Genomic DNA, 23,717 nt, shown 5'->3' on the forward strand with positions numbered 1-23,717 from the left:
TGCCTCTATTTTCAGCTCTCGCAGAGAGAAACAGGGAAATCACAGATCTGACCTGCAGCCTCTGTAACAGTAGCATGCGAATTTACTTTCTTTGTTTAGTTATTTGTGAGTATATTTACCGTGGACCTGAACAATGATCTAATTATCTCACATAATAAGCACTGACTTTTTTTTTTTTTCTTTTGTCGAACAGATCCCATAGCCTCGAGAAACAAATATCTACCACACACCCTTGAATTCCAGCGCCAGTCCCCAAGTAAACATCAAAAGTGTGATATGTGGCCGCACAGTTCAACAAGCTTACATGACTAATGATCAGGTTTATCAAGTCTTTTGTCTCGCTCTGGCTGCCAGCTGATCAGTGCCACGCAATCCAGGGAATGTTTTGTACTCATCACAGTTACCCTCCAATGCCAATACACGCACACACACACACATTCGTGCACGCAATACTACATGTAAACCAGATCTACCACTCCTCACACCTAGAGTTACCTCCTGGACATTTTGTGACAACGGTACAGCTGGAGGAAGTGAAGCAATCGGTAATTTGTCTTTGTCACAGTATCAGTTACGTCACTGCAGGCCCCACCCTCGCAGACAGTAAGCAGTGAATCACCTGTCATGGAACAACAGGGTTCCCAGTACAGTAGTTACCAATCTGCGCAGCGCTGTCCACACTAACTGTATTTCCGAGCAGAAAGGTTGTTTGCAAGTTGCACAATCTTTTATGACACATCTAACTCAGTTACTGTATAAAAGTCCTTTTAACTTGTAGGAGGTTGCGTCATTATAGGAAAATAAAAGTCCGGGTTGAACTATGAGGCCAGCTTCGAGTTATAACTTCTATGCAGCCACGGCATGACCTCTTTTTCTTTCCTGTGTGTTGCAGCCTGATGAGGAAGTCATTTTATGGTCGTGGAATATCGGCTCATTCACCACCTGCAGCGCATTTTTTGAAATCAACAACTGGACAGAGCAGAATGTTTGCAGTGGCTATACCGCCGCTTGCTTGAGCAATCAACAGGTTTTTTCTTCCTTGTGCGCCACACAAGTCTGAGCCTCCGGTGCAGGAAGTTTGTTGCACCTTCAGTCACCTGCTCCATACAGCATTTACTGCTCATCATAAATATTAACTACACGAAACATGCAGACAGGAAGCAGGCTGTATGTTTGCAGCTGGGAGTGCGTCTATGTGCTGTCCATGGTAGAACAGCACACTAATTAGCCATAATCAGCTATTAGCGAACTGTCACTCGAGATGTTCAAATCAGATTTATTCATATTCACAGCTGCACAGTCATGACAACCTTTTTGTTTATTACAGTTTGGTTTCTCAGTCTGAGTAATAATTAGGGGCCTAATTACATCTCACATGGCTCCTCTAATTAAAACGGTCAGCTTGCTTTTGCCAGTCTGCCTCTGTTGCCTGGGCGTTAGGCGGCTGGACTGCAGGGTTCATGTCGGCAAGATCCCTCAGGGACAAACTAATGAGGAGGAGGAAGAGGGAGGGTGGGAGACAGCTGTTTGCACCTAATTCTCACTGATTGGCTGCCCGACCGCTGTTGGTTTGTGTAAAATCAAGACAACTACGTGTAAAAAGCACAGTGGATGAGGACAGAGGATAAAACCGTTGGCTTCAGCCACGAGTTTGACCGAGCTGAAAGACGATATTGTGTTTTTTCCTTCAAACAGGCAAATCAGAAATGCCTCAGCGCAGTTACGTTAACTGTCATGTGCAGTATCGTGAGGTGTGTCTGAATTTGGAGCGAGTGTTTTGGCTTCCTTTGCAGTCAAGAGCAGACACGTTGTGGAATGTTACCCAAGAGGCATTACACCAGCACCATAAATTCTAATAAACTGAGAAGAATCTTTGTTTTTTCTGAACCTCTTACTTAAGTTCATCCATAAATTAAGACTTTAAAGAGAAAAAACAATTACATGCTCGTCATGTGTGCACGCAGAGCTCTTGCCCGCAGACCCGGCCGTGTGTCGGAGGGCTGCCACAGCGTGACTCTCCTCACTGCCAGTCAGAACCTGTCTGACCGGCTCAGAGGAAGAAGGCCTACAGTACTTTCTTAACACACGTATTCTTCCTTTAAAACTACATTCACTAGAAAAAGAGCCTCTCGTGTCTTCTGCACTTATCAGTGATGATGCCCTCCTTATCCGAACAGTTTATTGCATAACACCAGATAGGCTACATTACCAGCCATAATTGTAGCCCTGTGAATCTCTCTAGCAATAACTTTGTTGTTGATGCAACTTAAAACTCGAGAAACTGCTTGGATCAGCGTTCGATTTAAGCCCTTAGTTGTTATTTAGTCACGTCAAGAACTTGCCCTAAAATCAGATATGCTTAAACTAGGCAGAAGTCATTGAGACGGTTATTAATTATGAGATTTAGAGAGCTGAAGTTCCCCCCAAATGCACTCGCAAATCTTGTGGAATCTGTGACACACCAGATCTTTTCTCTGAAATGACACAATGGGCCTGGAGACGCTGGTCGCAGCGGTTGTTTTAACTAGCCTGCATAGCAGCGGAAAGATTCAGGCCTTTGCCAGTGTAAATACAGCCAGCTCACTTTGACTCATGAGCCAGAATTCGCTTCGTTGCTGAGATTTGATTCCTATTGTAGATGCAACCCAGATCATGTATTCTCACATGAAAGCTGGCCAAGTTATGACTGTCCAGATCAAATTCACAAACAGAGACACACACAGGGAGAGAAAGGCATAAATTGAGCCAGTGTGTTACATAAGCAATGAATGTTTCTGACTGATAGCACTGTGGGCTTTGGATGAATGCTTTCGTGACAATGTAGATGATTTACAGCCAGTTTGCATCTTGTGTTTTAAGTAACATTTAGATACATCTCACAAATTCCCTTTTCTTTTCTTTTCTTTTCTTTTCTTTTCTTTTCTTTTCTTTTCTTTTCTTTTCTTTTCTTTTCTTTTCTTTTCTTTTCTTATTTTACCTTTCCCTGCAGTATGCCAAGGCCTCAACAACCAGTTTAGCCTTCTGGGAACCGAAAAGGACCACTATAAGAGCTTGGTGAGGACCTACAGCAACTGCACTGTGATCCTGGAGAACCTGGAGATCACCCACATGGAGGAGCACCGTGACCTGTCCTTCCTCAGGGTAAAGGCTGCGATCTGTTAGCTGTGGAGGCTAAACATGCACGTAACAGATGGGAGAAGGTTCCTATTATCTGTTGTTCTTTTTTTCGGTCTTCACTTTGGTGGTCTGAACCTCGCCAGGCAATCTAACCGGGATCTACGCAGTCTCTCTGCTGCTCTTATCACTGCAGTGCATGCAGTGCAGACAATTAAAATCAGCGGAGAGTCCATAGTGACAGACGATTCAGTGTGTTTATGGCGTGGCTTTGTAGCTTTGCTTGAACTCCAGATCCAAAGAAAAGGTTGTGAACACTGAGCAGATGTCATGCCGGACCACACACACTTGCGTACAAGCTTGCAAACACAGAATTACATGCAGCCAGCAGATATTGTGTAGTAGCTTCACTTGTGAGGAGGGGGCCATGAATCCATCACTTTGTATTGCTGTCCCCCTCGCTTTTACATTCTCAGTTTGACTCTGCTGTCTGCTCGCTCCTTACTTAAGTTCTGAGTTTCTGAGATTTTGTTATACCACCGTTATGACGGACCACCATAATGTCGTAAGGTTGATATACAGTATATGCAGGACATAGCGCTCACATAGGTTCAGTTTTTATTCTTCTGTGCATTCAGTTTACAGCACAGCTTTCTCTTTCTTTTGCTCTGCAGTCTATTGAAGAAGTGGGCGGTTATGTCCTGATCGCGCTCAACACTGTGCCCAGGATTCCTCTGGAGAACCTGCGCATCATTCGCGGCCATTCGCTCTATAAAAAGAAGTTCGCTCTCGCTGTGCTTGCCAATTACGACAGAAATACAGGCCACGCCACCACTGAGCTTCCTCTGACCAGCCTGACAGGTCCGTGCATCTTTACATTTTTTCTTTACACGCCTTCGCAATTTCTCACAAAATCAGTGTATGTGTTGTAAAATTGATCATGTTTTTTCCACTGAATTCACATATCAGTTTTCTTTTGCAGAAATTCTTAATGGAGGAGTAATGTTTTGGGACAAGGACGTTTGGATGCAGATATGCAATGTGGAAACAATACAGTGGTATGATATCGTCAACGCTGACAGCAAACCCGCCATGAATCTCCCAGTGGCCAGCAGGAATCCACGTTGTAAGCAACTGCAAAGTCATTCACTGCATCAGCTCCTTCGTGGATCGTTAAAGTGTGTCGAGTACACATTTCACCCTGGTTGTTTCTGCTTTTACAGGTCAAAAATGCCACTCAAGCTGCTTCAATGGTTCGTGCTGGGGACCCGGTCCTGAAAACTGTCAGACCTGTGAGTTGTCATCCTGTGATTTAATGTTATCATGGCGAAAAGATTCATTAAATTAAATTACAGCTCACCTTTTATATTGCTGTATTAAAGGTATGGTGTGGTGAAACGCTAAAAACAGTTTGCCGTACTCGATTACTGAGAAAGACTGGGTCTCTCATTGCATTCGTATTACGATCAGATGAGCCTTTATTGATCCAGAGAGGCTAAATTCAGGTGTCGCAACAGCAGGAAGAAATGTGTACAGATAAATAGAGGGGTGAAGCTGGCAGGTCAAAGTGTTTGGCATTGTCTGTGGTCTCCACTGTTGCTCAATCTGATGGCAGCGGGCACAAATGAGTGCCCGGAGTGTGCCATTTTGTGGTTTTTACCATTTTCACCAGCCATAATATGAGCATGCAGAATGCTCTGATTCACAGCTTCAATATGGCCTCAAATTCAGACTTGCTACAGGTCATTTCCACTGACTGTCCCGATCTTTTTTCCAGTCACTAAGCTGAACTGTGCGCAGCAGTGCTCAAAGAGATGCAAAGGACCTTCACCCAGCGACTGCTGTAATGAGCACTGCGCTGCAGGCTGCACAGGACCTCGACCCACTGACTGTCTGGTGAGAGAAAGACACCTTCACGTGGGGGGACAAGAGGAATGATATGATCAAGGAGCTGGGGAGGAGACAAGCTTCAACCACAAAATACACAGGCATACTTGTGCCTTAAATCTGGATGAGAAGCATCCGACAAAACAAAGCCTTCATTCAGCACCATCTTATTTCACGATCAGGAGTATTGTTATTGGTTCCGGTACCCATGCTGAATGTTGTGTATAGGTGCTGATTAAATCTTTCATTTGGCAGCGCCTCGAGCATCAGTCTGCTCTCCCTCTCTGTGCAGCTCTGAGGATTAAGCCAAGGCTATGATGGAGGAATGCAGTGTTATCATTAGCGTGGGGCTCTGTTATGGTCCCAGTGTACTACATGACTGCTGTTTGTGTTGCAGGCCTGTCGGGACTTCCAGGACGACGGGGTGTGTAAAGACTCCTGCCCGGGCCTCATGCGGTACGACCCCAACCTACACCAGCTGGTACCCAACCCACATGGAAAGTACAACTTCGGGGCCACCTGTGTCAAGAGCTGCCCACGTAAGAACGGCTCCAAACAGAGAAACCTTCGCTCAACTCAAGTCATTAAACCTTTCATCCTCCTTGACACTGATATATTAATTAATGAACATAAAAGCATGCACAGTTGTAGCTGTTGTCTTGACAGTCAAGATAAATAAAATGAAACTAGTTGGCTTCACTAGCCAGTATGAAACACATTATGCATGTTCATGAGCTTTTTTACATTGTGGTATGCCGAACAAGTGCCCAGGTTGTCCTTCAGGGTTGTTAGACATTACAGTTCGTCTCAGTTTAATTATAAACTGTATAAACGCAGAAGGAAAATGATTGAGTTTCAGGGCGTGTTAATGCAACACTGTTCTTTCTCAGTTTAACTTCCACGGGTCTGTCGCTGTATCTGTACTGTATGGCCTGCACCATACAACGCAGAAGGAAAATGATTGAGTTTCAGGGCGTGTTAATGCAACACTGTTCTTTCTCAGTTTAACTTCCACGGGTCTGTCGCTGTATCTGTACTGTATGGCCTGCACCAGTGTTATGTACCTACAGTCATGCCTGCAGTTTAACTCATATGGGTTATTAATGTTTAAAAGCACGTTTGGTTTTGATGTTGCTTTGGGTTTCTTTTTGCGCTCACATGCTTTGTAATATTCAACTTGTAAATGTTGAATATTACAGGATTTTGGGGTAAACGGCTTGTATTTTGCAATTGTTCCAGATAACTATGTTGTGACTGATCATGGAGCGTGCGTGCGGACATGCACGGGTAACACGTACGAGGTGGACGAGGGAGGAATCAGGAAGTGTGCCAAGTGTGAGGGGCTGTGCCCAAAAGGTAGCGCGTTAATCTGCCACTGTGCAGCCTTTCTGACTCATATACACAATATAGTTTGCAACTTTTTTTTTTACATTTATTTACATAAATATGCTTATTCACTCACTCATTACAGAGTTACTATAGATGAGAAGATTGATACCTCTCACGTATCTATACATTGAACATGACGCTAGCTGTTACAGCAAGCAGCCGTATAGCTTAGGACGTAACTCCCCCTAAAACCACCTAAAACTTGTCATTTTAATACTTGAGTTTTTGTATAGATTAAACAAACAAGATATAAGCTGTCAAATTGTGATCTTTAGAGGTGCTGAGAGGTGAATTTTGTGCCAGGCGAGCTGCTTTCCACTGTTTCCAGTCTTCATGCTAAGCTAAGAGCAATGCAACAAATCATATCATCAAATTATAGATTGTTATGAATCTTCTTCATAGTATGTAAACGTCTAAATTAGCTCCACCAACATGCTAATGCTGCTGGCATCTTAATCCATCACTAGTAATAATCCAATATTATAACATAGGATAAAATACCACTTTAAAGGAACATACTGTAGACATGATGAGTACTTTTACTTTTGATACTACATTTTGTTGATAATGATTAGTACTTCTTTTGCTGAAGTGAAGGGTCTGAATACTATAGTACAATAAAAATCGGTTTCTGTACTGATATACACATAAATATTTTTAACTCTTTGCAGTGTGTGATGGACTTGGAACAGGAGACCTGACTAACATCATGTCTGTCAATGCCACCAACATTGACTCCTTTAAAAACTGCACGAAAATCAACGGAAACATTCTCATCATCCACACGTCGATTTATGGGTAAGTCAGTAAAAGCCTGTCTGTGTCACCTGCGATAGATTGGTGGGCACCTACGACGGCAGGTAACGTGTTTGTTCTTATTTGTAGGGATGCATTCACCAAAACACCAGAGATGCATCCTTCCCAGCTTGATGTGTTTAAGACGGTTAAAGAAATTACTGGTAAGACTGCGAGCAATGCATGACGCACGAAATGCGCGCTAAAGACTTTCACAATTAACAACCCATTTGTTGCTTCAGGATTCTTGTGGATTCAGACGTGGCCAGAGAGCATGAGCTCACTCAGTCCTTTCGAGAATCTGGAGATCATTCGAGGACGAACGAAGCGGTATGTTCCTCGTAAAGACCCCCCGGAGATTCACAGCCACTGGCTCACAGGAAGTGAATTTCTTTTTTCAAGAGTTGAGTGTTGTTCAAGGCTGAATCCTTTTTTCCTCCTCTTCTCTTCCCGCTCCACCTTGTTCTTTTTCGTAGTGGTGGCCGCAGTTTGGTTGCGATTCAGCTCGGGATCACCTCCCTGGGCCTTCGCTCCCTCAAAGAGATCAGCGATGGAGATGTGGTCATCATTAAGAACCAGGACCTGTGCTACACCAACGAAAGCCACTGGAGGAGGCTCTTCAAATCAGACAGACAGAGTGCCAACATAGATGAAAATGCTGATGCGTCCACGTGTGGTAAATTGAATTTGGTTTCCCACGCACTGTTCACTCAGATCCTTTCGTTGGCTTTATTTTGAAACTTCTGATTCCGCAACGCACAAGCCAGATTTAATTAATGAGGCCTAATTTCAAAATTGGACAATTATACGGGAAAGATCTCTGTTTGAGATTGTGTGTTTGTTTTCAGCTCGGAGGAACAACACTTGTGACAAGATGTGTACCACGGACGGCTGCTGGGGCCCAGGCCCGGACATGTGTTTCGCCTGCCGTGACTACAGCCGTGATGGGAGCTGTGTTGACTCCTGCAACATCCTGGAGGGGTAAGGGAGGAATCTGGGTTTTAATGCCTTTTTAAGCTCTGAAATGCAGTCTTCTTTATTGTTACACAAACAAGCAGTCTGAACGTCAGATCTGTGTGCTGTACAGTTAACTCCTTCAAAGTCTATTTTCATACCACGAGCATCTCCACGCTGGGACATTAGATGCGTGTGGGGATTTGTTATTGAAGCGAACCTAAGACCAACGACGATCCGAGGTATTTTGAAGTTAAACCTCCGGTAGATATAAAACAAACATCGCAGCTGAAATGGCACATCCACTCACATCTGTTTATCTTTGCAGATCTCTGTCAAACATTGAATCTCGACATGCTTACAATTTAACTCGTGCCCTCAAAACGGGGATCAGGAATGTCACTTCACATGTAACTGTTTGAAATGCGGTGCACCAGCGCTGAGAGTCTGTCGGCTTTGTTATTGTTTTTGCAGAGAGCAGCGGGAGGTCGTCGTGAATAAAACCTGCGTGGAGTGTCACCCTGAGTGTCAACGCATGAACGGGACTGCAACCTGCAGCGCGCCGGTATGTGCGTCAACTAAACTGTTATTACAAACATACATAAAAACCCCCTCAAAAGACGTTAGCATGAATCTAAAACATCAGCAGCAAACACTTTTGTGTCAGTCGCTCAGCATCAAAGAGCACCGCAATTAAGAATCTGTTGCACAAGTTTTAGCTCCACCAATTTCTCCATCAACAGCAGCCTTAATAGACCATAATGCGAGCGCAGCCACAAGACGTGTTGTGTTTTGGATAAGAGGCGCGGCTGTGTGATCTAGTTGGCGCACCGTCTGCTTTTATACCCTCATAATCCCGTCTGTGTCTGAAAACAACAAGTTCAAGGCCATTTTTGGGGTAAAGAGTCACTATTGAAAATAGCAGCAGACAGGTTGAGCGAGGAGTATTAAATGATTAAATTCAACTGGAGCACTTGATAGCAGAGAAGAGACTGACCCGAACCTAAAGCACCGAACACATCTTGGTGGGTTTTTATTGCTAAACAGTTGCATCTTTATAAGGAAGATATTACTATGAGATAGAGCAGTTTGCATAATATTTACTACTCCTCTAAAGAGAGCGGTAAACATCATTTTTTGTTTTTGCTTCCAGGGTTCTCGTAACTGCACGAAGTGTGCCAACTTCCAGGATGGACTGTTCTGCGTGTCTCGATGTCCCCAAGGCGTGCCAGGGGAGGACGACATGCTGGTGTGGAAATACGCAGATGAGATGAAAGTGTGCCAGCTATGCCACAAAAACTGCACTCAAGGGTAAAAGCATTGTTCAGCCAACCTGAGAAATGGCGCTGCGTTTTCCCTGATGTTACAAGCATTTGTTTGACAAAGTGTAGAGTCAGTCACTTGATCCAAGCCAGATGGGTCAGCTGTGGTGCTGCTGGCACAGTCTGCAGGCAACATGGGGCCCTTTTTTTTGCTGAGATTAATGATAAAATGGGACAATTTAGGAGGAATACTCTGGATTTAGATTAAAAGAAGATACTAGTGATTTTGCATTTTTGCACATTCGCTAAGAAATTCTTATACTTCAAGTGAAGTTTTCTAAAGCATACTATCATCCACCAGTTTCCATTCGTTTCGGTATTCAAGGCATAGAAATTCAAACCTCATTATAGAACAGGACAAAGATAGCTTTGACAGAAATGAAAGCAGCCTTGATGTTCACATTGATGAGCTATCAGGATTGAATCACGGTGGTGGTTGGCTGATACACTGACCAGTAAAGCCAAAATAATGAGTGTGCCAGCGTCTGCGCTCGCTCAGTAGTCGTCATCAGAGGGTGGGCATGCAGGCTCTGTGTGGACGTCCGCGTAACTCCAGTATGTTGGTGGCTACGCTACAACAAGCTACAGAATGTGTTCTGCGGAAAGAGGATTCAAGCAGCAGAAAGTAGCATAAACAGAGCCACTGTGTGTGGTGTCTGCAGCTGTCTGTGTAGTCGAACGTATTATATTTAGGCCTTAAGGAGGGAAGTGGTTGAGCGGCACCAGAATGTCTTTTAAACCCTTGCAAACACCTGCGTCGATGCCGGTCTGCAACTGTCTTGTGCGACTTTTTCTGAAGAAAAATGTGATGACGAATTTCCACAGCTCGCGTGCTTTTCACCGCGTTAACAGACTCCAGTCGAGTCGAGTGATTGACGCTTCCATTAGCCAGCGACTGCTTCACTGTGATCGCTGTGCATATGACTGTAAAGAACGTGAACGTGGGAGCACAGAGAACTTGGATGCTTTCACCGGCAGAAATCAGCTTCTCATTGTTGTCGCACTCACATGATGAAATTAAATGTTAGGAAGCAGAAGTGGGGCCGCCATTGCTTGATTGCAGAGCATTTCCCTGATTGTTTAGCTGCATAAGGAGACAATGGACTATTCCCTTTTTGATGACCTGGTGAATTTGCAGTGTGAAAGCACGGTGATGGTGCGCTAACATCAGATTCTTTGCATTGATTTTTTTACAGGTGCACTGCGCCCGGTCTCGAAGGCTGCCAGAATGTGAGGTGAGTAGTAACACTGATCATCAATACACAGAATTTTTTTCATCTCACTTTCAATCTCGAATTTAGAAGTGTTTTCTATCTGCGCTATTAAATCAGCTTCCACCTGTCTTTCAGCTCGTCTGGACTCTCCATGATCGCGGCGGGTGTAGTCGGTGGACTGCTGGCTGTTCTTATTGCGGGCCTGTCCATCTTTGTGCTGCTGCGCCGACGCCACATCAAGAGGAAGAGAACCATGCGTAGACTTCTCCAAGAGAGAGAGGTAAGAAGTGAGCCACGGCGCACTGCAGGGAGACATCCAGACGTAATGATGTCGAGTTGTTTTTGAGACGTCGGGGTTCATTTACTGAGACGAAAGCGGCGCTGTCCACGAGGCCGAGTGTAAGATATTCAATCCTTCTTTTCCAGCTGGTTGAACCTTTGACTCCAAGTGGCGAGGCACCAAACCAGGCTCTGCTGCGCATCCTGAAGGAACCCGAATTTAAGAAAATCAAAGTGCTGGGATCAGGGGCTTTTGGTACAGTTTACAAGGTAATAACATGTTTCAGGTTTGTGTCTCAAAACACCTTGTTGACAAAATTACACTCCAGCTCCTTTATTGAAGCTGGAGCTGAGGAACACTGAATGTGCCAAGTCTACATAAGCAACACCCATCAGTGTTTTCGCTCATCTACATCTGTTCTGAATTTTTCAATTACAAGACACATTTTTAACTTGCCAGATCATGCTTGAGTGACTCCACTCTCACTTTCAGTGCTCTGTGTGTGTGTGTGTGTGTGTGTGTGTGTGTGTGTGTGTGTGTGTGTGTGTATGCAGTTTATTCTTATGCGTGTTTACACAGTGACATTGTGGGGACTTATCCTCCCTGTGAGGACAAAAGGCCGATCTCCACAAAGTTAACCGTCTATTTTAGGGTAGCTTTTAGGTCAAGGTTAGGGTAAATCCCCAGAGAGAAAATGTAAGTCAGCGCAGTGCTCTTAGTACAAAAACAAGTGAGCGTGTGTGTTCGAGTTTCTATCTCTGTGAGGACCAATTTGAGTTTTAGACCTTGAGAGTTAGATCATTGTTGGAAAGTAAACACATTTTTTTTCCCCAGATGCTATTTGAGGTTTAAGACTTGGCTCTAGGGGTAAAATTAGGTTAAGGTTGTGGTTAGGGTAAGGGTTGGGGTTAGCCATTCAGCTGTGAAGGCTAAGGTTAGGTTTGGATACCGGTGAAAGGATTGACAACTATGTTAAGTCAAGCTGCCAATGTCAAGCTGTAAAAAAGTCCTGCATCCATAATTTTACTGAAGTACAAAAAGAAGCAGTAAGTACTTAAAGTATCAAAAGTACAAGTATTCATTAAGCATTAAGTGTCAGAGATTATTATTACTGATGCATTTAAGTGTAAACTCTATTTTAATGTTTTAACTCATTGAGGTGGAGATCTACCTTTTTTACCGTTGACATATTTGTTGTCATATTTATAACTGGTCATATTGTTTTGTATGTAAAATACAACAGTCAGATACATGTACTTAAACACAGTACTTGAGTAAATGTACTACATTTTGCAGCACCTGCGTTTAGGGGGGATTAAGGGTACAAAGTGTAAGTGCTACTCGGGCAGTACATACAGTATGTGTCAGCATTTGTAGCTGTAGCTTTACATGCTAACATCTGTATGTGTGCACGTGTTCCCATGATGATTCAGGTGTAACTACAGCTTGTAAAATAACAAGCGTGTGTCCATACAGGGCCTGTGGGTTCCAGAAGGAGAGGATGTGAAGATCCCAGTGGCCATCAAGGTTTTGAGAGAAGCCACATCACCAAAAGCAAACAAAGAGATCTTGGACGTAGGTTCACTGGTTTATGTCTTACTGGAATACTGAGTCACAGCTAAGAAAGCAATCCATCTGAAAGTTATTTCCCAAACTACTTCTCTTAAGTGTGTGCTGGTGGGAAGTGACAGTGGAAGTGTAAATGTTAAGAGGTATGCACGCGTCGTTTAGTAATTATCACAATATTTTGACTTGATTAAGAAGGCTCGGGAGTGCCTCAGTGTGTTGGTACAAAGTGAGTGACAATTACTGCTTCCCAGATGTCAGTTTAACTGTAATGTGTTCTGTAATTTGCAGCACATGCAACTTTTATTTGAAACTAATGACCACTTATTTTCTTTCTAATGCTGAACGTGTCATGTTTCTACACGGCGGCTCTCTTACAGGGCTGTAGGAAATGAGATTAATTCACTGGAGGGCTGTGTGAGGGCGTCGGTGTGTAACTCAAGGCTGAGGTGTTCTGGAAAGGAATGCAGCCCTGTAGCCGCACTGAGGAAGCAGCGGCCTGTTCAAACTGCATAATGCAAACGGCTGAATGTGCATCTTAGATCCTGTGATTTTGTGGTCGTGTTGCTCAGTCACTGTACATCTGGAAGCTGTGGTGGACGTGCACGTCCTCTGAACTTCATACCTTAAGGGCTTGCTTTCAAAAGCGCTTTGAAGCCTCTTTCTCATCAGACTGTCAGGATTACAGAGCTCCGATCAATCAAATGGTTATTTACAACGATTTTGATAATGTAATAGGCATGTAGAAAATATTTGGGGTGCAAGTAATGCACCCATGACTGGAAAGCTACTGAACAAAGCTCAGTTTGAAAGGCTGTTTGCACGGGTCTGCTTGTAGGAAGCCTGTTGTTGGTGGCTAGTGCCAATTATGCCCATAGTTTTGTCTTTAAGTCACTTTCCCGTTAAGAGTTTCCACTCTCAGCTGAGACATATCAAATGTGCTTGGCTTGGTATGACTGCTGCTAAGACATCTATCACACGACACTTATCACACAATCATTTTTCTTTTTTTTCCATGTATAAGATAAGGGGGTTGTCTTTGTGTCACCTGACTGCATCCAAATGATGTTAAATATTGAATGACAGAAAACCTTTTCGTGTGTCTGCATGCGCACCACAGGAGGCTTATGTGATGGCCAGCGTGGAGCACCCCCATGTGTGCCGTCTGCTCGGCATCTGCCTGACTTCCACAGTGCAGCTCGTCACCCAGCTGATGCCCTACGGCTGCCTGCTGGACTATGTCAGAGAGAACAAGGACAATATTGGCTCCCAGTACCTGCTCAACTGGTGTGTGCAGATAGCCAAGGTAAGACAGAAACCTCGTAAAGGCATCACGTTACATGGTAGGGTCTGCACAATAGGTACAACAGGTAATAAAGTAGTTTAATTTTTCATTGTTGTTTAATTGCAATAACAGCACAGTTCATCCCATGTCTGCATGGGTTACTGCTGGAGCATGTAATAAAAACACTGTATATGCTGCCTCTATCTGCCAAGAAATACTGTTGAATGATATAACGTTCATCACAGTGACAGGTCTATCAGTGCCTCATTCAGCACTCCTAGATCTTTGTCTCGTATCTGATCAAGCAATGTTTCCATGTTTTGGCATCCATATCAGATGTGAGGGGCTTATGTAATAACATGTACCTCGTCATTTGTTTGACTAAAGGGTATGAACTACCTGGAGGAGCGCCACTTGGTTCATCGTGACTTGGCAGCGAGAAACGTCCTGGTGAAGACTCCTCAACATGTCAAGATCACAGACTTTGGTTTGGCCAAACTCCTCAACTCGGATGAGAAGGAGTACCATGCAGATGGTGGAAAGGTTGGTTGGAGATTAAAGTAGGCCGCAGGGTCGGCTCGTCTGTCATGAGTAGTTCAAAAACACCTTAACTGCATGTTTTAGTTTTATAGCCGCGGGTTTGTGCTTTTATTGCCTGTTACAAATTGGGCGCTTGTTCGACAGATGACTTCCTGTAGATGAATGAATTTGCTCCATGTCACGAAAGACGGTATTTTTGCTCTAGATTGTATCTTATGTAAGTGATGTCGTAAAAATAGTTCTGTCAGTGAACTGAGTTCTAAGAGAAATGACAAATCAGATAAGTTCGTTCTCTCGTCAGTGTTTCTTTTTGCAAATGAAAGCAAAATTTTCCTCAGAAAAACATGTAGAACTCAGGTTTACTTACAGCGTGACCTACTGTGTACACGTCTCTCTGTAGTACCGATAATGGAATAACTTTCCCATAATATAATAATCCCCGAACATTTCTATTCTTTATCTTAACTTAGTCAAAATCCAATATTATAGTCAAAGGTAACACATGTACTGATCTGCGCTGATGTATTATCTATGTGTGTTTTATTATTTTTTTTCTAAATGTGTGATAAAATGAGTTTGCCTTGTAATGTAACACACTACTCAGACTCTGTCCAGAGGTTTTATTGCTTTGATGTGGAGGCTGTCCAGTTGTTTGAAATGCATCTGGACAAAGCTGGACTGGATCTCAAACAGAAACACCTGCTACTGTTGAGACTTCCTTCGTTTGTTGTTGCCGTCCTGAAATATGCTAATTAAACTTTACAGGGCAGTTTTACAGGCGGGGATTAAGCTTTGTGTCGCGTGAAAGACATTGAAAAGCATCCTCAGTATGGAACAGGACTTAATCCTTATGCAGGAAACCATCCCTGAAATCATTTTTTAAGCTTTGTGTGACGCACTTTGTGTGATGACTGCATGCTGCTTCTCAGCTCCTGTAAACTGCAAACTCTACCAAAAACTTGATGTGCTTGAAATGTACATCTTTGTTAAATGTTAGCGTTTTCAGTAACTTCATAAAATGTGGATTGTTGTATGGATGGCTGATGGAATTCTGCACCACTAGGTGACAGCACACTTACATTACATCCTGCATGTGCGATAGACAGTAATGGGTTTCAATCTGAGAAAGTGCTGCAGCACTTTGAGCAAAGAAGCCAAATTAGACTGGATGTTATTAAGGTACAAATTAAGATATTACTCCTGTTAACAGGCCATTACTGTACCGACATTACTGTTGAGAGTCCATTGGCATGTGTAGAGCTGAGGCTGCTATTTTAATGAGCTAATTAACCCTCTCGCCATCCCTCTTTTAAAAACACTCCTGCAAACACGGCCATGTAAAATGTTCTGATCTGCTGAAACAGACAGTCCTGCTTTGTTAAAGGGCTGCAGGAAAATATCTTCTGTGTTAGTGGTCCAGTCAAGCTTACTGTCCAGATGTGCTCAAAGGAACATCATGTTTAGTGCATTTTTTGGAAGTCACTGCAGTATTTGGAGATTGTGATTTTTGCTCCACAGGTACCAATAAAGTGGATGGCTCTTGAATCCATCCTGAACCGAACATACACACACCAGAGCGACGTGTGGAGTTACGGTACGTCTTGCACTTTATGTTGTGAACGCATGCTCTACCTCTAACCCAGTGAGGCGCGGACCCTGCTTGCAATGCAGATTGAGCTCGGATGCTTGTGTAACTTCAGATATGCAAAACAGCTGAGCTTCTGTCCTCCTGAGCACTGGTGACAGTCTCACTGGAGAAATATTTATTCATTGCGAAACAGAGTGTTTTAACAGCGGGTGAGGCGTAGAGAGGATGGACGTTTTGAAGACTCGGACTGGATATTGGTTTTGGATTTAATAAGGCTTGTCAACATTTCGACACACAAAATGAGAAGCGAGAACATCTTGCTAGCATCTGCGATTTTAGGACACTGGTAGCGCACACCTACACACCAGCAGTCTCACATGGACGATATCACGTCAGCAGAGACTATTGGCACAACACGCGTAAACGCTTCTTCCAGCCCAGGAGCACACAGATGCCTACACACACACACACACACACACACACACACACACACACACAGACAGCTTTCTTGTGCGGGCCAGCTTCCAAATCGTCTTTTCCCGAGGGTTTGATCATGCCTTCCGCTCAATATGGCAAAAGCATCAGTAGACCCTGGCAGAAGTGACAGGCTTCCTTTCCTCCTTTTCCTTCTTCAGCTCCTCCAACACAGATATGCATCCTGCTAACTCCCACTCCTGCAAGCAGAGCCAATTTGTCAACATTTCTATTTTGATACTCTGTGTTATTTGGAAAGCGTACATCCTGTCACTCTCATTTCTCCTCTTTTCTTGGGAGCCAAACAAAGTGAATGACAGCTCACCACGCTGATATACTCCGACTGTCCTCCTTTCTCTAGGCGTGACAGTTTGGGAGCTGATGACATTTGGGACCAAACCATATGATGGGATTCCAGCCAGTGAAATAGCTGGGGTCCTGGAGAAGGGGGAGCGACTACCTCAACCACCAATCTGCACCATAGATGTCTACATGATCATGGTGAAATGTACGTTTTTTCTGATGCAGGTTGACACTCTCTGCTTTTATGTACACGTGATTTTATCTGTTCAACAGAACAGAACATGATATTCTTGTCTTCTAATGACATCTGCTGTGTGTCTGCACAGGTTGGATGATCGATGCGGATAGCCGACCTCGTTTCCGCGAACTGATAGCTGAGTTTACGAAGATGGCTCGGGATCCTTCTCGCTATCTGGTCATTCAGGTATAATTTCACCTCAGATCTAAAAGTCCTCTATCTTCACTTTATTTGATGACACATTGTAGAAACACACTGGACACACAAAGCTGATGGAGGTAATTGGATTGCCATTCCAGGGTGATGACTGCATGCATCTGCCGATTCCCACCGACACTAAATTATACCGCAGCCTGATCAGCGGGGAGGACATGGAGGACACGGTGGACGCAGATGAGTACCTGGTGCCACAACATGGCTTCTTCAGCAGCCCAAGCACCTCCCACACCCCGCTGCTGCACTCCACGGTGAGCCACTTCATAGAAAAAAAATGAAGGTTTTGCATCAGGTGTGTTTGTACGTCTGCCTCGGTGTCTCAGGTGGAGCCACGGCTCACGTCGTATAAGTACTGCAGGCAAACAATCATGCGCTGAGCAGCAAAATAATTTATTAACTCAACTGGCCTCTGAGTCACATGTGGCGAGGACAGGGTACAGCCTGTGGAACGTCCACAAGGTGGCGTAGTTTTGCTGAAAATGCTCCCACAGTACATGTAAACATCTCAAGGTGTTTTGTCCACCTACAGTATTATTACAAATCACAGTGACTAGCCTCATAGTGTGCTATCATTAATGGTCAAAATCAACCAGATACATTTTAAAAAAAGGAAAAAACTGAGAAGAAAACGTGCCAGATAACAGTGTACTCAGAGAAAGACCTATAAAATGAAATATACAGTAAAATCCAGACAGTAGATATGTGACAACAAATAGACCCAAACCTACAACTAGATACTGGGCTACAGTTGAATTTAAACTATAGCAGCTGTTGGCCTGATTCACTACATTTGTTTCTAATCATGTGAAGATTTTAGCCAGGATGAGCCAGAATATTGTCAAATATATAATGCTGTGAACCTTCAGCCACAGTAGAATCAATTGAAAAAACGTGAATAGGTACGTGTAATGAGGCACACATGTCTTTACTGCAGACGCACACACCAGACTCACTCACACTGACCTTCTCTATCCAAACAGTGAAAGAGGAATACCAGCTGCTGTGGAGGCAGGCTAAGGTTTCACAGACAAAGGAGCATTAATTGATAAAGAAATTGCACCACATGCACCAGCAGTGCAACGCTCTACCAACAGGCAGTCGTTTAATGCTGCTATTTTATCTGTGTTTTGGGAAATGGGGTTTCTGCATAAATCATTATCCTGTGAGAATGGAAATAAACGCAGAGTCCATTTTTTTTAGCTGGTTGAAAGCAATTAGCCTCCACTGGAAGCAGCAGAGACGGGTTAAACTGAATCCAGGTGATCATGCAGCGAGGAGAGGTGCACTAATTGTTCTGGCTTGTGGTCAGTCGTACCTGGCCTGAACCCTGCTGACCCCGCTTGCCCTCATCCTTTTTAACGGTCACAGCTGGGACTATTTCTCCTCTTCCTGACCCCTACGCACTTGTCCTCATCATCATCATCATCATCATCATCATCATCCACCCCCCTCCCACGTTTCCTCCCAGGTGCCCTTTGATTGATGAGAGCTGAACGAGCAGAACTCTTCTACCTCTGGTTCAGTGAAGGCCGTGCGTAGGTCTGACTCTTCTACCTGGGATCACTGCCGGCTACTGACAGCCTGGTTAGCTCATACGAGCCTGTTTGATTACCTTTGCAGGCGACCAGGAGAACTTTTTAAAATCTTTGTCCAACTAAGGCTCAGCGTGAGCCTGCTTTTGTAATATCACTGTCGGGGCGCTACGGGTCGAAACATTTTTTTTACAGATGGTTGCTCCTTCAGCGTGTTTAATTTCCTTTTCTTGTTGAAAGTAATTGCATTGCCACAGCTGTCACTCTCATGGTCTTCATTCGCTCGCTTTCCATGGTTTTAACGCCGTTCACAGTCCTTTGACTCGAGACTCTGACGGACACAACAAAGCTCGTCACATTGCCTGAATGATTATGAATTTGCTCGGTGGACGTTTGTTTTGATCCTAATCGGCTTGTACTGAGATGACAGCTATGGTTCCTTGGGTACCATAAAAACACATTACTATCGCTATTCAAAGGGAACTTATTGTTCCCCTGAGGGGCTTTAAAATAAGTCAGAATGGCTGAAAGAAACGCACTCGCTTCAACAAAACTATTAATAAAAGAAGGAAGTCAGAATCAAAGGCAACCAAAGTGAAAGACAACAGAAACAAAGGCCAAGTCTGACACTGCCTATTTAGCTGCACTTTAAACCTTTCTCCTCTTAATGTTTGCTTTCTGGACAATAGAGGAATATTCAAATGTGTTACAGATCTTTAAAAGCCAGTTTCTTTAAAACGCTGTGGCGTCATCATGAGACTTTAATCGTCTTTTATTGCAGAGCCTCAACAGCAGCATTGGAACATGCCACAGCAGAAATGGTTTAATGGTAAGAGAAAAACAATCTGCACTTGGCAAGAAAATGACTTTCCTCTCTGTGTTACTATTGGCAGAGAGCGCCACAGCCCTGAACACCTTTGCCCTTTGTTGCAGAATGGATTCCCGAGCAGAGATGGAAGCTTTGTTCTCCGGTATATTCCCGACCCCACCGACAAACTCTCAGACATGGTCTTCCAGCCAGCTGCAGGCAAGTATCCTCCAACTTCAAACCACAACTTTTTAATTTATTCACATGAATGTCAGCAGAGCTCTCTAAGCTGTTTGACTCAGTGAGAAGGGGGGCCATCTAGTGGACAAGAAGTGTATTGCTGTTGCTGTTATGGCTGCCGCTGCAGCTGAAGAACATTATGCTTTTTTTCATCTGTGGTCTTTCTTCCAATGCTTTTACAGCACCATTAGTCCATAAATCCTTAGTCTTGGTGGCTGTAGAGGGGGATTTAAAATGAGTAGTGAAATACATCAAACATGTATTATTACCATCTGTGCATCACCTGCTCCATTTATTAGATTTTTTTAAACACCATGCAGGCTTTTTGCCTTCATAAAAACTCTAGCATCAGTCAGCTGCCAAGAAGAAACTTTTTTTAGTGCACAACCTGCTAAGTTCTCATCATGCTGTTCCTTTTCACAGCATCACAGCTTACTTATTGTTTGATTTTAACCCCGTGGAAAACACAGCTCATAAATGCAATGCTTTTTAAGTTATCATTTATCCTTTATTGAGCCCCGTAGAGAAATGAATTCCCGGCATTTAACCCACCCTATGAGGAGCAGTGGGCAGCCACTGAGTGGAGCCTACGGACCAACTCCATTTCTAAGCCAGTCCCTTTTTTGACAGGAAAATAACTTCCTTGAATGCACCTTGAAGAAGGTTTTTCAATGTAATTTTGATTTTCACCACCTGCCACCATTAAAGGTCCAGTATGTCAGAGGACCTATTGGCAGAAATGGGATCTAATATTCACAAGCACTGGGTCTAGAGGGTGCCCTCCGAATTTTTTCTATATTTAGCAGCTAATCTGCAACCTCACTGCTAGATGCCACTAAATCTTACACACTGGTCCTTGAAATGGGTTCTCTACTGATTTAGTGTTGCCCTGTCATAAAGTTGGGGAGTTTGCAAGGGACAGATTTATAAGGATTAGTCAAAGTCAAGGTGGCAAAGGCCAAGATATCCTGAATTTTGGGTCTTAGGATGAAGCTCCACAAACTACTGTCCTACATTTCCCATAATGCATCTCAAAGCATCTCAAAGTCTTGCAAACGTCCACTTCTTTCAAACTCTTTGCCTCCAGTTTGTGACGCACACCTTTTGCCAGACTTCTGAAGTCTCCCTACTTACGCTACAGCAACATCGATGATGTGATGTAATGATTTGCAGTTAATGGCCTGAAATGTGGAGTACTATCATTATGGTGTGTTCGGTTTTTATAAACGACCTGCTGGTTTCCATTTTAGCTGTGTATGCACTTAATGAGAAGCCATCTCTCATGTCACCGGCTCTCTTACAGACTACATGAACCAGAACGGAGTCTCAGATGTGATGAATCCCATCTACCAGCACCCCGGTCCACCTCGCACCATCCTCCCCACCATCTCTTCCGACGACACAGAAACAGAGTACCTGAACTGCTTCAAAGACGAGGCCAACGGGCCCGAGTACCTCAACGAGGTCCCGTCCCCCGCCATCCTCCCACTCACCTCCAACGGCACGGTCCACAGCGTTCAGAAATACCAGCCCCAGAACAGCATAGACAACCCTGATTACCAGCAGGATTTCACCCCCACCTTCAAGACCCACACCAATGGACACATCCCAGCAGCAGAGAACGCAGAGTACCTGGGTCCAGACTGAGGACTTAGTGGATACAGACAAGAACTAAGAAACTGTTTTCTGTTCCAGTAAGAGAGGGCATTGACGTCTTGGCTTGGAGAGCTTAGTTAAGCGGTACTGTCCGTTATAATATGTGCTGTCTTACAGACTCAGGTGACACTTTGTGCAGCTTCCTGTGTTGTTTGCATGTAGTCATACTTGTCACGCAAAACCCCTCCCATTCCAAAGAGTTTTTTTTTTTTCCTCAACACTAAACCACAAATGACTCTTTCTTGATGAATGCTGGATGAAGCTGCCGCGTACATAACTCAGTTGACCTGAGAGTTGCTGGACCTGACATGCGTGTAAACCCCCTGCCAGAAAGTGAAAAATCTCACAAGTGAAAATCTCTCTTAAGGTTCTGCACAAGAGGACTGCGATTAAAGGGATGTAAACTCCTCCATTTTTTTTTAGGGGGCAGAAGCTCAATTGCAAAGAACAGAAACTGGCATCGCGACCCAGACCACACCCTGAGGTACACGTGTTGCAGACTCACGCGTTAGACACACGATCGCTCGACATGTTGGATTTGTTGGAGTTCAAACACACAGCGGTGCTTTCACTTGATGCTAATGTGAAGCCTCTGAACATTTCTTTCTGGTGAAGTCAAGATGATTAAAGGGAGGTTTTGACAGTAAAATGACTGCTGGGGTCCTCAGAGACCTGACGACGCTCATCCTGAAGGATGAGTCAATGAGGAAACATAATGTTGCAGTGTATCGAATGTGTAGTCAATATAAAGGGGAATGCTGTTGAATTGTAACATTTAAATGTGTTACCTTTATGCTCTAAAACAGTTCTGTATGTTTCACAAATTGATGTCTCTCTGAGATTGAAATGTCGCCCGGTGTGTGATCTCACACTAACTATGTAGAGAATGTAAAGGTAAACATAGCAGATGTGATTGTGGTCGTATGCACACTGCTGTGTTTGACAGCTGAGAACCTGCAGCACTCAAGTAGCATATTTGTGTGGACCCACAAAGTTAGCTGAGCTTTATCAGTGCGGCACATTAGTTTGTGTACCCAGGAAGTGTTTTCTGGTCCTTTTACTGATGACTTTCTGCAGTCAGTGTCTTTTGTAACACTGACTGCACTCGCAGCTTATCAGCATTTTACTGATCAACTCTCAACGTAAGCAAAACTGCAATAAATAAAAAAAAAGTCAGGGAAAACTAAACTTCAAAACAGGAGAGAGGTTAAAACCATCACTTCGTAATTCATTACAATAAAGTTTTCACCATTTTTATGTTTAAATGCTGGTTAAACTGTCTCCGCTCATGTGAGGAACTTCTTTGAATCGTTAGATTGGAAGTCGTGTTTCCCAGTAAACACGAGTTTATGGCTCTGTCAAGTCACACAGTATGATTGTTTCTGATGTTTGTGGTGTAATATATCTGTGCTATTACCTGGAGATTTCTTGTTCTTGTCGTTGTTGACACCACATCTGCAAATCTTATCCTAACTTTAAATTCTTGCAGTCTTTTCCACCATTATTCCTAGTTTTAAAGGAATATACTATTGTAGCAACCTGTAAGCCTACTTTTGCAGATTTTACACAGGTACGTGTACATAAAACAGTGATTATGCTGTAATATACCCCCAAAATATCACCTATAATTTATACTCAGTACAGTTTTGTCACATCATATGTGAATATGCACTTAATCCTGAATTGTGATGATTTCATTCAAAAGTGAACATGAATAAATCTTTTTTTTTTTTAAGGAAAGACATTTTGTCTGTTCTTTTTCTCCCACAGCTTTAACTAGTTAAGAGTGAGATACAGAGCGAAGAAGGACTCACTCATCTGCCTTTATCAGGCATTTTATCTTAATGCCTGCGGCCCTTCAAGTAACACCTTGATGAAATGCCTTCAGCAGATAATCAGCTGAGGGCTGCCTCTACCCTGATGCTTTCCTGTTTCATGTAAAGTGATTAGATTTCATACGTTTAGAAGGCTCAGTGTAGCCAACATGTTGTGCCTTGAACCCACCACTAATGAGATAAAGGGAGCTTGATGAGCATTAGGGAACAAAACCTCATTGTATACATTCTATATATGTACACCGATTAAAACAATTAAATTAATCAAAACTGAGCTCTAGTTGTGCTTTCTCCTCAGTCTATTCGTACAATGCTGACTATACTGTTTATGGAGGAGTTTAACTCTTAACTTCTGTTCAAAACTAAGGGAAATGAGTAATTGGTTTAAATAAATGAAATAAATTTGGATGTTCTTTGATCAGATTTGATTGACCTTGTCACTAGTCTTTGTTCAGAGAGACAAATCATTAACAGACCTCGA

General features: G+C 43.5%; 1 protein-coding gene across 1 annotated transcript in view; it reads left to right on the plus strand.

Moving 5' to 3' along the window:
- egfra (epidermal growth factor receptor a (erythroblastic leukemia viral (v-erb-b) oncogene homolog, avian)) overlaps positions 1-23,330 on the plus strand; it is a 40,355-nt gene extending 17,025 nt beyond the window's left edge. Inside the window, exons 2-28 of the mRNA XM_070973991.1 lie at positions 2,990-3,141; positions 3,789-3,975; positions 4,097-4,240; positions 4,338-4,406; positions 4,892-5,010; positions 5,399-5,540; positions 6,241-6,357; positions 7,062-7,188; positions 7,276-7,349; positions 7,428-7,515; positions 7,662-7,861; positions 8,034-8,166; positions 8,614-8,704; positions 9,293-9,450; positions 10,658-10,696; positions 10,811-10,955; positions 11,102-11,224; positions 12,432-12,530; positions 13,642-13,827; positions 14,194-14,349; positions 15,865-15,940; positions 16,770-16,916; positions 17,038-17,135; positions 17,249-17,416; positions 19,479-19,526; positions 19,631-19,724; positions 21,049-23,330. Of these exons, the coding sequence (XP_070830092.1) occupies positions 2,990-3,141; positions 3,789-3,975; positions 4,097-4,240; positions 4,338-4,406; positions 4,892-5,010; positions 5,399-5,540; positions 6,241-6,357; positions 7,062-7,188; positions 7,276-7,349; positions 7,428-7,515; positions 7,662-7,861; positions 8,034-8,166; positions 8,614-8,704; positions 9,293-9,450; positions 10,658-10,696; positions 10,811-10,955; positions 11,102-11,224; positions 12,432-12,530; positions 13,642-13,827; positions 14,194-14,349; positions 15,865-15,940; positions 16,770-16,916; positions 17,038-17,135; positions 17,249-17,416; positions 19,479-19,526; positions 19,631-19,724; positions 21,049-21,392 (3,524 nt within the window). The 3' untranslated portion in view covers positions 21,393-23,330. The remainder of the gene's footprint in view (positions 1-2,989; positions 3,142-3,788; positions 3,976-4,096; positions 4,241-4,337; positions 4,407-4,891; positions 5,011-5,398; positions 5,541-6,240; positions 6,358-7,061; positions 7,189-7,275; positions 7,350-7,427; positions 7,516-7,661; positions 7,862-8,033; positions 8,167-8,613; positions 8,705-9,292; positions 9,451-10,657; positions 10,697-10,810; positions 10,956-11,101; positions 11,225-12,431; positions 12,531-13,641; positions 13,828-14,193; positions 14,350-15,864; positions 15,941-16,769; positions 16,917-17,037; positions 17,136-17,248; positions 17,417-19,478; positions 19,527-19,630; positions 19,725-21,048) is intronic.
- Positions 23,331-23,717: the final 387 nt, after the last annotated feature.

This window comes from Chaetodon trifascialis, chromosome 11 (assembly GCF_039877785.1).
Source record: "Chaetodon trifascialis isolate fChaTrf1 chromosome 11, fChaTrf1.hap1, whole genome shotgun sequence".
Classification (NCBI taxonomy): Eukaryota; Metazoa; Chordata; class Actinopteri; order Chaetodontiformes; family Chaetodontidae; genus Chaetodon; species Chaetodon trifascialis.